The sequence below is a fragment of the Mytilus edulis genome, chromosome 1 (assembly GCF_963676685.1).
Source record: "Mytilus edulis chromosome 1, xbMytEdul2.2, whole genome shotgun sequence".
Classification (NCBI taxonomy): domain Eukaryota; kingdom Metazoa; phylum Mollusca; class Bivalvia; order Mytilida; family Mytilidae; genus Mytilus; species Mytilus edulis.
The window spans coordinates 64122038-64134257 of NC_092344.1; the positions used below are offsets into that span (position 1 = coordinate 64122038).

Below are 12220 nucleotides of genomic sequence, written 5' to 3' on the forward strand. Positions count from 1 at the left end.
TTTGGCCCCTAATTCCTAAAATGTTGGGACCAAAACTCCCAAAATCAATACCAACCTTCCTTTTGTGGTCATAAACCTTGTGTTTAAATTTCATAGATTTCCATTCACTTTTACTAAAGTTAGAGTGCGAAAACTAAAAGTATTCGGACGCCAGACGACGACGACGACGACGACGACGACGACGACGACGCCGACGCCAACGTGATAGCAATATACGACGAAAATTTTTTCAAAATTTGCGGTCGTATAAAAAAGTATTATCGACTTCAGCAAATATCACTTCTGTCTTCATTGAAATTACATCATGTGCGGTCAGTTGTTACTTATATGTTGGCTTGATTTGTGTTTTTGACCGTGCATACTTGCTCCCATGTAAATTAAATCATCTATTATTAAAAAAAATCTTAAAGCACAAAATTGTAAATTACACAAGCATATTATCAAAACAACAAACAACATTCGTAAACAGAACCACTGAGTAGATATATACAAAATTGCAACTTACCACAAGTAATAATTTTACATTTCAAAATGATATGTTTGATACAACGTTTCATTACATGGAATTTTATTTGACTAGTAGAACAGGTCTAGATATAAATGTTATCAAACATGATTCACCTATCTAAGTGATATCCTAACAAGGTATCTTATTGTACCTTGGCCATAACTATGTTTTGAAAAATCCAAGTACAACAACAAAAATATCATGTGTAAACAATATGAGATAAACTAGAAGAATAATTATACAGACTTGGATAACTCTAGAATATAAATTAAATTGACAAAACATTTAGAAGGCAATATATGAATGGACTTCAACAGTAGAGAAGTGTAGATATGATTTTAACTTTGTTTTACAAAGTATGACATACATTGTGGTTTATTAATAAGTTTTTTTAAGATCTGGCATTATAACCAAATACTTTTCATATCCATGCATCCTATTGTTATATGATTCCGGAGGAAATTTGAATTGTTTAATCATCACTATATCCTGATTGAAAGATTTAATGAAAAATAACTACAACCCTGCACAAAAAAAAACATGATATGATGTAAACCAGTGTTCAGCACATATATTTGTTGTCAATTCTCTTGTTCATTGTTGTTACACAAGTTACTTCATACAAAAACAGATTCTCACATACAAATCATCACTTTATCATACAAAAAGGATTAATTGAATTATCACTTTACAACAGCATCATCTACCAAAACATCCCAGTAGGATGGTGGAGGTGTGTCTCTCTGACCGGGTTGGCTCATTAATGAATCTAAAAAAGTCAACATTTTTTCATTAATTTATAGTCAAAACTATACTCAATGTTTTTCAATAAACAATTGAAAACAATCAGGCTGTTTTCTGATATGAATTGCTTCGCATATTGTCCTGCTGGGGTCATTTAATGTTTACTATATGGTATGGGTGTTGCAAGTGGGGTGGCAAAAATGCATGCATGTTCAGGACATGTTCCTAATACAAAAGATATGTCCTGTGAAAGAGACCTTCTTCAATAAATATTGGGGAAATTTGGATTGCAACTGGGGACAAAAAAATGTTCTTCAAATATCATATCCTCTATAGGTTTGTTGTTTAAGAAATAATTCATGGAAGCCATAGATTGTTGGAAATTTACACATGGCCTGGATTCATGGAAGCCATAGATTGTTGGAAATTTACACATGGCCTGGGCCATGTGTAAATTTTCAACAATCTATGGCTTCCATGAATTATTTCGATTCTAATAGGACAAATACGGTCATTAAAAAACTGAAGCGATGGTAGGTATGCTGTGTGTGTGGCTGTTCTTTTTTTACTCCCGGTTCGATAAAGCTCAAATATTCATAAAATCTGTAGCTTGCATGGATTGTTTAGTGAATAACCGCTAGAAAAAAAAATCTGTTTAATTCTTTAAATTCACACACTCAACATTTGCCATTTTTAATTTACATGTTTTTCTCATAAGCTACCGTCAAATCCAAAGTTGACATTTTGTAACTAAGGAGCCGCCATGTTGACTTGCTGAAATCAGTAAATATGGGAAAAATGCAATAGAATAGAAAATAAAACAAAACCTACCTTACAAATCAATTTTAATACAATATTATACGAATTTCGATGGTTCACTTTTCAGAAAACGTTCAACTGTAGCGTTTTCATTTGTATGACGTCATGTTTTGAAATGACTTAAATGCGTCAAAAACATTAAAAGACTTTCGCAGAATTTTATTTTATTTTTATTTTGTTGATTTCTCCGAGCTCTTGTGCATTACTTCTTTTTATTATGCATCCGAATTAGAATAAGTTATTTTGTCTTTTTTAACTGCAATTTAAAAAAAAAAAAATCGGCAAATGGTTTACAAATAGGTTCCAATACATGTGGATTTACATGGGAAGTATATTGTAACAGCCAATATTATGTATATCTCTGAGTCTGCGCTAAGTATAGATATATGGAGAATTTTATCACGGTGTTGTTTACAAAGCGAAAGAAGCACGTCATATTAGAATAGAGTTTATAACATGCCGAGTGAGTGGCACACTTTAATTTTTAAACAAGGCATCAAAATTAGCATTCCCATTTTTTCCTTACGACCGACATGGCTGTGTACATTCCTCGCAGCCTAATCTGCAACCAAATTTGGCTAGTAAATTTACTGCTAGCATTGGAATAAGTGCTTAGCGACTAATTTTCTATTTCCCGTTAAATGAAAATATTTTGTACCTTACCTTTTAAGTTTGGTTCATAATGGCCTGGTGGCTTCAGTGGAAATGATAAATATGTATTATATTAAAATGGATCGATAATAAAGCCAACTTCAATGAATGAGAACAGTGAAGATTGCCTATGACCCAAATGAGGAATATTTTGGTGATATTCTGAGGATAGTCCTAAGTGTTTGTGTGGTCTATTGTGTAGTCAGATATTCAAGATAATTCCTATTATGTATTATGAGAATCTTTTGAAAATTCTTAAACTTTCAATATTTTTCCATTACCTGTTTGTTTATTTGTACTTCCAATCAAACTGTCAAGTTCTGGCAAGGAACCTGGACGAGTTACCTCCCCTTCTGCCATCTCTGTTTGTACAGTTCTGGGAGATGATCTCTCGGATGAGGAATCACAATTACGGTATCTGGAATGTCGACAGGAGACAAATATACAAATGACAATGGCTAAGAATGTAGTTATGGAACCAACAGCTAAGACAATTTGTGTCACTAAGGCATCAGCACTGTGATCATCATCATCGTCATCATCCTCTGAAAAATGATTTCAAAAATTGAAAGCTAGCCTACAAACTCTGATAAAGACTAATGGCATCTCATACACACACTTCTTGGATCTCATATTTCCATGTATCATTATTAACTACCCAGAATGTATTCTGAATCCACTCTAATATAGGAAATGCAAATTACACTGTTTACACCATAATGAGCTAAAGCATTTTACAAAACAAATTCACGATTTTAGTGGTTTAGGAGTTATTGATACAAAGAACAGATAAACCAACAATAAATAAACAATGACAATTACAAACATTAATTAGGCTTTGCAAAATGGGGGAATTTAACATCTCAATCAAACCTGTAAAAGCAGGACTGATTAATCTTTTTGACAGTAGACTTATTTTTTTGCTTTTTTATCTGATCAGTTGGGGCAAGTATGAATACAACATTCAAGCTTGATACAGCTATGAATTTGGATTGTGATTGAATATTTGACACAGCATAGGTTTCTGATACAGAAAGAATTTCGTCCAAAATTTTAAATTGGACATTTACCTATATAGCCCAATATCCAAAATCTAAATACATGGTAACCTTTCAGCATATCAAAGAACCCCAAGAATTCAATTTTTGATGAAATCAAACAAAGTTTAATTTTGGACCCTTTGGACCTCAATGTGGACCAATTTGATAACAGGGCCCAAAAATCAAAAATCTAAATACATGGTTAGATTCAGCATATCAAAGAACCCAATATATTCAATTTTTATTGAAAACAAACAAAGTTTAATTTTGGACCCCGATTTGGACCAACTTGAAAACTGGGCCCATAATCAAAAATCTAAATACATCTATAAATTCAGCATACTAATGAACCCCAAGAATTCAATTTGTTAAAAATTTTGGACCCTTTGGACCTTAATGTAGACCAATTTGAAAACAGGACCAAAAATTAAGAATCTAAATACCTGGTTAGATTTGGCATATCAAAGAACCTCAATAATTCAACTTTTTAATGAAATCAAACAAAGTTTAATTTTAGACCCTTTGGACCTCAGTGTGATCCAATTAAAAAACAGGGCCAAAAATCCAAAAACTTAGTACACGGTTAGATTCAGCATAAAAAGAACCCCATGTATTCAATTTTTGTTGAAATCAAAGTTTTATTTTGGACCCCGATTTGAACCAACTTGAAAACTGGGCCCATAATCAAAAATCTAAATCCATGTTTAGATTCAGCATATCAAAGAACCCTAAGAATTCAATTTTTATTAAAATCAAACTTAGTTTAATTTTGGACCCTTTGGACCTAAATGTAGACCAATTTGAAAACGGAACCAAAAATTAAGAATCAAAACACACTGTTAGATTCGGCATATCAAAGAACCCCAATAATTCAATTTTTTATGAAATCAAATAAAGTTAAATTTTGGACCTTTTGGACCTCAGTGTGGACCAATTAAAAAATGGGGCCCAAAATCCAAAAACTTAATACACTGTTAGATGCAGCGTATCAAAAAACCACATATATTCAATTTTTGTTGAAATCAAACAAAAAAAAAGTTTAATTTTGGACCCCGATTTGGACCAACTTGAAAACTGGGCCCATAATACAAATTTTTGTTAAAATCAAACTCAGTTTAATTTTGGACCCTTTGGACCTAACTGTAGACCAATTTAAAAACGGGACCAAAAATTAAGAATCTATATCCACGGTTAGATTTGGCATATCAAAGAACCCCAATAATTCAATTTTTAATGAAATCAAACAAAGTTTAATTTTGAACCCTTTGGACCTCAATGTGGACCAATTTAAATACGGGGCCCAAAATCCAAAAACTTAATACACAGTTAGATTCAGCATATTAAAGAACCTCAAGAATTTAAGAATAAAACCCTATTGAAATTAGTCAAGAAATAAGCAATTTATACAAAGTATTAGAAAAGTATTGTTTTTGGCCTCTAGTTCCTAAACATTTAGGGCCATAACCCCCAAAATTAATCCCAACCTTCCCTTTTGGTATGGAACCTTGTGGCACAATTTCAGAAAGATCCATACACTTACACACAAGTTACTGTCTGGAAACTAGAAAAATGCTTATTTGGACCCCACACTCCCTCTAATCTGGGTCTAGTTTAATTGGCTTATTATTTATTGGAGCAGCTCTGTATAAAGGGAGGTAACTATCGAAATCAGTATAACTAACATATTTGAATGTCAGTTTCATCAAAATACATTTCAGTTTTGGAGCCTTAATGTGAAACAGATTTAAACAAAACGATCTGTGCAACTACATAATTATAGAAAACAGTTTAAAGCTGTTGTGTTTGGTGATAATTGGACAAATAAGCAAATGGCATAATAAAAAAAACTGTCGATTTAATAATTTTCATGGGTAACAATTTTGAGGAATTGAAAAAAATTGTGTTTTCGGAGTATGCCTATAAAATATGTACATACATTGACATTTACCCAGGCAAATGTTTGATCAAAGTGAAATCACATGATGAATCACCTATTTAGTGGTCCCTCCCTTTTCTTTTCCATTTATCATGTTTATTTCTCATTTGTATCTAACTACTTTTGTAATTTATATTGCAAATTTCAAAACAGATAAATGTAAATAAAGTCAAGGAAAAAGTTATGGCACAAAAAGACCTTCAAAATTTATTTACAAACAACAAAACATTACCTGTACTATACTGTCCATTTTTGCCTTCTATTCTGAACACAACGTGGGCACCAGATTTCTGCTGAGCCTCAAACTTGATAAGGAATGGGTTGTGTCCTCGGGTACAAATTGTAGGATCCAGATTGTTCACACAATTACGTGTCTGTCGAGAAAAAAAGTAGATACATCATACTTTTTTTATGATTTGTTTAGATTGGATTAAAAACATGCATGTACAGTTGCTTGTCTGAATAATTTTCTAACATCTGACTGTCTAATGACATGTGAATAATGCTGTCATAAAATTTTGATCCAGTAATATGTAAACCATTTTTACATATACATGTGTACCATATAATTTGTCTGTCAATGCTTTTTCATTGTAGATTTGCGGGTTCCTTTTCTTTTTTCATGCGAGTGAATCAGTAATTTATACAACAAATGAATGTGTATTGAAATTGAATTATCCAAATATATTATTACAAAATTCCTGATGTTCAGGGACTTTTATCTTGTCAAAATAACCACAAGATTCCTAACTACCAATGTTCTAAAAACACACATTAAATAAATCTAATGTTAATATCAAAACAAATGGATCAGGTTTGATTGCCTATGAGACAATATCCACCATAAACCAAATGAAATAGATGTATAAGTTTATTAAAATACCAACACAACAAAATATCAATCAATTCAATTCAAACAAGAACCCCATTTTGAATGTATTGATACCTATTAATTTAGCCATGTTAGAAGAATATTCACAAGATGCAGAATTACTTATAGCAAAAAAAGTGTCAACCCTCCCCCTAACAGTGATTTTGACATTTTACTTACCATGACTAGTGGATTTGAGGTGAACTTCTCATAAACTGTAACTTTAGCAATACATTTAGGAAAGTACAAAGTTTTAGGCTGTATACACAAATATTCATATGCAGATAATGTTTTAATGGTATCCACTTCTACAGTACAGTTTAATAACATGTCGGCAAACCATTCAATCTGTAGGACGTTATGTACTAGAATGTAGGTTGTACAATTTTCTTTTGTCCTCAGTGTCACAACTACAATGAAAAATTCAATTTTTTGAAACAAGATATTTATCATGTCTATAATGTCGATATATATTTGATAAATATGTATTGTATATAATTATTGTAACTAAAATAATTCATTGTATTTTGTATCTATATTTCTTAAATATTAAAATACCAGTGGTTTAATTATTTATCACTTATAACAATTCTTATGCCATGTATGCCATACATTTTTTTAGCTATAAGTACATTTCTCTAATTCTATGGAAATTTATCCCTTTATGAACCCATTGTATAAAAAAATTTAATCAACCTTTTTAGCTAACTGGATTTATCAAAATATGCTAACAGGTGTGAATGAAATTGACAACTTCGTTGAATGTGAAAGGCACTTGAAGGGGATTTTCGTTTAACAAAAAAAGAAAATTTATTTTTTAATCATTTATAGAGAAACAGATTCTTACATAATTACTCGTGGATTATCAGATTTATCCAATCAAGATAGTTAAATTATCAATTTTAAAGTCCTTGCCGATAATCCACTCGTATCAATGTTAGAATATATATGTAATATATGTATTATATATAATTGATCATGTGTTTTGTTCACAGAAAGATGACAAATTCATGAAAGGTGCCAAATCATGCCCATGTTGAGCAGAATCTGCTCACCTTCAACAGTACATGAAATCACTCAAGCTACATGTATCATGTGTATTGGTTGGATGCATGTTGTTCAGTCTTTAGTTTTCTTTTATGTGTATTGTGTACAGTAGTTTGTCTTTTATGTGTATTGTGTACAGTAGTTTGTCTTTTATGTGTATTGTGTACAGTAGTTGGTCTTTTATGTGTATTGTGTACAGTAGTTTGTCTTTTATTTGTATTGTGTACAGTAGTTTGTCTTTTATGTGTATTGTGTACAGTAGTTGGTCTTTTATGTGTATTGTGTACAGTAGTTGGTCTTTTATGTGTATTGTGTACAGTAGTTGGTCTTTTATGTGTATTGTGTACAGTAGTTTGTCTTTTGGTCGCTTTCCACTTAATATGAGCTTGAATATCCTTTTAAAATATTTCACCTCTGTTTTGTAATATAACTTTGGTGACCTTCATATTTTCCCAATATTACCTTTAATATACAAATATAACACAGGAGATTTATAGTTCATTTTATTCTTTGATATCATTTTGTACTTTTCTTGAATGAAATGCCTTAACTTTACCTGGTGCCCTAAAAGTAAGTGTAGTAGCTAAACTTTACCTAGGTACCATGCATTTCAGTTACTAGCAATGACTTGTAGATAGATGAACCTTACCTGGTACCCTACATGCTGTCAGAGCAAGAAAGGACAGGAAAGTGAAAATTGTTCCGAAATATTCTGTCATTGCTTCTGAATCACATATCCACATCTGTTCTCAATATGTCAACACAATAACTCCTATCAAATAAAAAAACATTTGCAGTTGACATGTCATTAATGATTTTAAACATTGACTGATAACCTAATGGAAAATTGAGGTTCTATTAGTCCATTCTTTATGTGTCTGTCACAAGTCAGGAGCTGTTAGTATTCTCCTTTGAATGGTAAAGGTGTACAATGGTGTAATTTAAATAAGTTATTCGAGTAAAATATCATACATGTGTTATTACAGCATGTACAGATAATTTCATGAGTTGTATTATCTTTTTTTCTTAATCTGTGGTTACAGTTTTGTTACCATAAATATTCTTATTTTTAGTGGGCACTTTAGAATTCTTGAAAACTTTGGGCAGTAACTTTGTTGAACTTAATCATGTTAATAGATAACCTTGATCATGTTGATAGCTAATTTTTCAATTCAATCAATATATTTTTTTAATCAACCATGTAAATTAATGAGATTTTCATTAACTAATTCAAAATAGTTTAATTTGCATTTGAAACGTTTCACGTCCAAACACAAATTCTGATTCGAATTACAATGTGCATCAAATTCGCTTTACTGTCTGAACAACGTTAACTTTTAATTCGTATTAACAAAAATGCATTTCGAAAGGGAATTGGATAATGAGATTCAGTGGCAGATCCAGGGGGGGGGGGGGTTCCGGGGGTTGGAACCCCCCTTTTTTTTGGACGACCAATGCATTTGAATGGGAGCATATAGTTGGAAACCCACCCTTTTTAAAATGGCTGGATCCGCCACCATGGCCACTGAGATTTGGCCACTGAGATTTAGCCAATTCGAATTAATTTGATCATGGGGGAGGGGGTGGGAGGGGTCCTGATCCCCAAAATCTTGGCTTAAAAAAAGAAGAATGTGTGAACGCGATTTGCGAATTCGATTAGCATTCAATTCAAATTAAATGAACGTGTGAACAAGGCATAAGTTTTACCTTATTTTTGCACTGGTATTATTTGGATTTCAAATCAAATAGAGAAATCTAGAATCAGCTAAAATTTTGGTACACATTGGGGGAATTTGGTACATGACCTTTTATGAGCATGATGAGCTATTGAAGTCTTACATGAAAAGACCTAAATTAACCTAAAATTATTTAAGTACATCTTTAATTATTCAATAGTTTACTATTTGAATTTCAAGTTTTAGATGTTTTGTTGTACATTGAATGATAGATACTTGGTTTAATGTTCATGTTCATGATGTTTTAAGATAAAAAAAAAAAAAAAGTATTTTTGAAAGATGACCAAAATAGATGTTCTGAAAAAGATCTACCTTTATAGGCATAAATAAAAACCTGAGAATATATAAAATGATGTTCAATTCAGCAGATTTTTTTACAAATACAAGTAAAATTTCCAAGATGTGTCTGGGCAAAGTACAGTCTTATGGACATGATGGAATCGTCTAAGTTATTTCAGTAGGAAATTAATGGCTTGGAGCAATTGTTAACACATACCAATTTCAGGAACTACATACATCATTTTGTACATGATATGATGTATGTCTGTTATAAATGAAAAAAAAAAATAGATGACTAAGGGAGAAAACTCTACATCTCTGCTTTCAAAATTAGTTACTAACCGTACCAGAAGTGTTCAATTAATATGGGGATAAAGTCCCCATTAACAGTAGAAAAATCAATAAAATTAAAAAAAAAAAAAAAAAAATCAGCAAAATTTTCACAAAATTTTTATTGTACTAACATGACCAATGAACTCAAAATCTTTCAATTTTTTTGATGTCATGTATTGAATTCCCGTATCTGCGCAGAAATCTACAATGTACTTCCTTTTTTCGGTCTCGTTTGTATGAAACTTTGACATGTTTGAGTAAAATATATATTTATATACATTGTATCAGTCTAGTATAAAATAGGAAGGAACGCAATTAAGAAATAATTCATGGAAGCCATATATTGTTGGAAATTTACACATGGCCTGGGCCGTGATATTCGAATTTTATCCTGAGCGTTAGCGAGGGATAAAATTAACGAATATCATGGCCCAGGCCATGTGTAAATTTCCAACAATATATGGCTTCCATGAATTATTTCGATTCTAATAGGACAAATACGGTCATTAAAAAACTGAAGCAAGGGTGGGTGTGCTGTGTGTGTGGCTGTTCTTTTTTACTCTCTGCTAAATAAAGCTCAAATATCTTTATAAATATGTAGCCTGCGTAGGTTAGTTCGTGAATAACTGCTAGAAAAAAAACTTTTGAATTCTTTAAATTCTCAAACCCAACATTTGCCATTTTTGATTTACATGTTTTTCTCGTAAGCTTCCGTTAAATCCAAAGTTGACATTTTGTAACTAAGGAGCCGCCATGTTGCCTTGCTGTAACGAGTAAATATGTGAATAATGCAATAGAATAGAAAATAAAACAAAACCTACCTCAAAAATCAGTTGTAATACAATATCATACGAATTCCGATGGTTTACGCAACAGAAAACTTTCAACTTTAGCGGTTTCATTTGTATGATGTAATGTTTTGAAATGACTTAAATGCGCCAAAAAGATTAATAGACTTTCGCAGAATTTTATTTAATTTTTATTTCGTTGATTTCTCCCAGCTCTTGTGCATTACTTCTTTTTATTATGCATACGAATAAGAAAAAAAGATATTTTGTCGTTTTCTAATTGTCCTTTTTAAAACAATAAAATCGACAGAGAGTCTGCAAATAGGTTCCAATACATGTAGATTTACGCGGGAAGTATATTGTAACAGCCATTATTATGTATATCTCTGAGTCTGCGCTAAGTATATTTTATCGAGAATTTTATCACAGTGTTGTTTACAAAGCTAAAGAAGCACGTCATATTAGAATACCAATTTCATTTTTTAATAATTCCTTGATATGAAAAAAACGTTCATTTTGATTGGATAACGTCACTTTCTTACATGGCATCAATTGACAATTGATGCTATGGGATATACGCGCAAGCACAGACGGCATATGACAGATTTTAAATACATGTTTTAACGTTGTTTTCTGTCAGTTTCATTAGAAACTAACGCATCGCCAGTAAACTTAATTTGCGACCATTAAATCCCCAATTGATGCCGTCGGAGCTTAAAATACAATAGTTATTTCCTAAACGTTACAGTATTTTCGTTTTTTTTTTTAACAAATATGTAATTACAAAAAAATAATTCATACAGACTTCGTCCCCATTAACAGGTAATGTGCATGTAATGCCTCATATTAAATTACAGGGGCATGCAGATCCAGCCATTTTTAAAAGGGTGTTCCCAACCCAGATTAAAGGGTGGGTTCTATCTATATATCCACATTCAAATTTATTGATCATCAAAAAAAGGGGGGTTTCATTGTCTAAAAACACTGATCAAATATATTTTTCCAATAAAGAAAATTCCCTGACAATGCTGTTTGATGCAGGTGGGATTTTTTTCTTTACAGGCAGTACACTTTTTGGGAGATATATAAGTATTCAGATAAAAGCCCTTCTTTTGTGCTTATAATATTAACTTACAAAATAAAACATACATCTGAAAATATTCAATCTCATTATAATATTTTTTGTGGTTTTTGTTTATACTTTGGATTCCGAAAGGATATGATCGGTATCAATGAGACGCTTAAAAGAACAGTAATTGATAAAGTGTTAATTTGAAAATTAAAAGACAACTTATTTTTACATTGTATCGAAAACAATGAGGTAGTAAATCTAAAACATCATCTTTTATTTCCTGTCACTCGTAATTGCGCAGCCGATATTTTTTTTGGGGAGTCAATTTAAGGGGTTTTATTTCTTAACCGGAATAAGTTAGTCAGTCGTTATATTCCATGGCGCAGTGCTTAAACT

The 12220-nt window shown here is 31.6% G+C and overlaps 1 protein-coding gene across 1 annotated transcript; it reads right to left on the reverse strand.

The window, feature by feature from the left end:
* Positions 1-963: 963 nt before the first annotated feature.
* LOC139486770 (uncharacterized) lies at positions 964-11987 on the reverse strand. Its single transcript, XM_071271724.1, has 6 exons — positions 11888-11987; positions 8266-8388; positions 6750-6979; positions 5931-6072; positions 3004-3267; positions 964-1277 (listed from the first exon to the last, which is right to left on the reverse strand). The coding sequence occupies exons 2-6, from the start codon at positions 8357-8359 to the stop codon at positions 1192-1194; spliced, it is 816 nt and encodes a 271-aa protein (XP_071127825.1). The 5' UTR covers positions 8360-8388; positions 11888-11987; the 3' UTR covers positions 964-1191.
* Positions 11988-12220: the final 233 nt, after the last annotated feature.

What these genes read in the sequence shown, in the direction of transcription:
- LOC139486770 (XM_071271724.1), bottom strand. Translation starts at nt 8,359, where the DNA reads ATGTGGATATGTGATTCAGAAGCAATGACAGAATATTTCGGAACAATT. An exon ending in GACAGCATGTAGGGTACCAG is followed by an intron (nt 6,980 to 8,265) that starts GTAAGGTTCATC and finishes TTTTCATTGTAG; the next exon opens with TTGTGACACTGAGGACAAAA. An exon ending in AAGTACAAATAAACAAACAG is followed by an intron (nt 1,278 to 3,003) that starts GTAATGGAAAAA and finishes TGACTTTTTTAG; the next exon opens with ATTCATTAATGAGCCAACCC.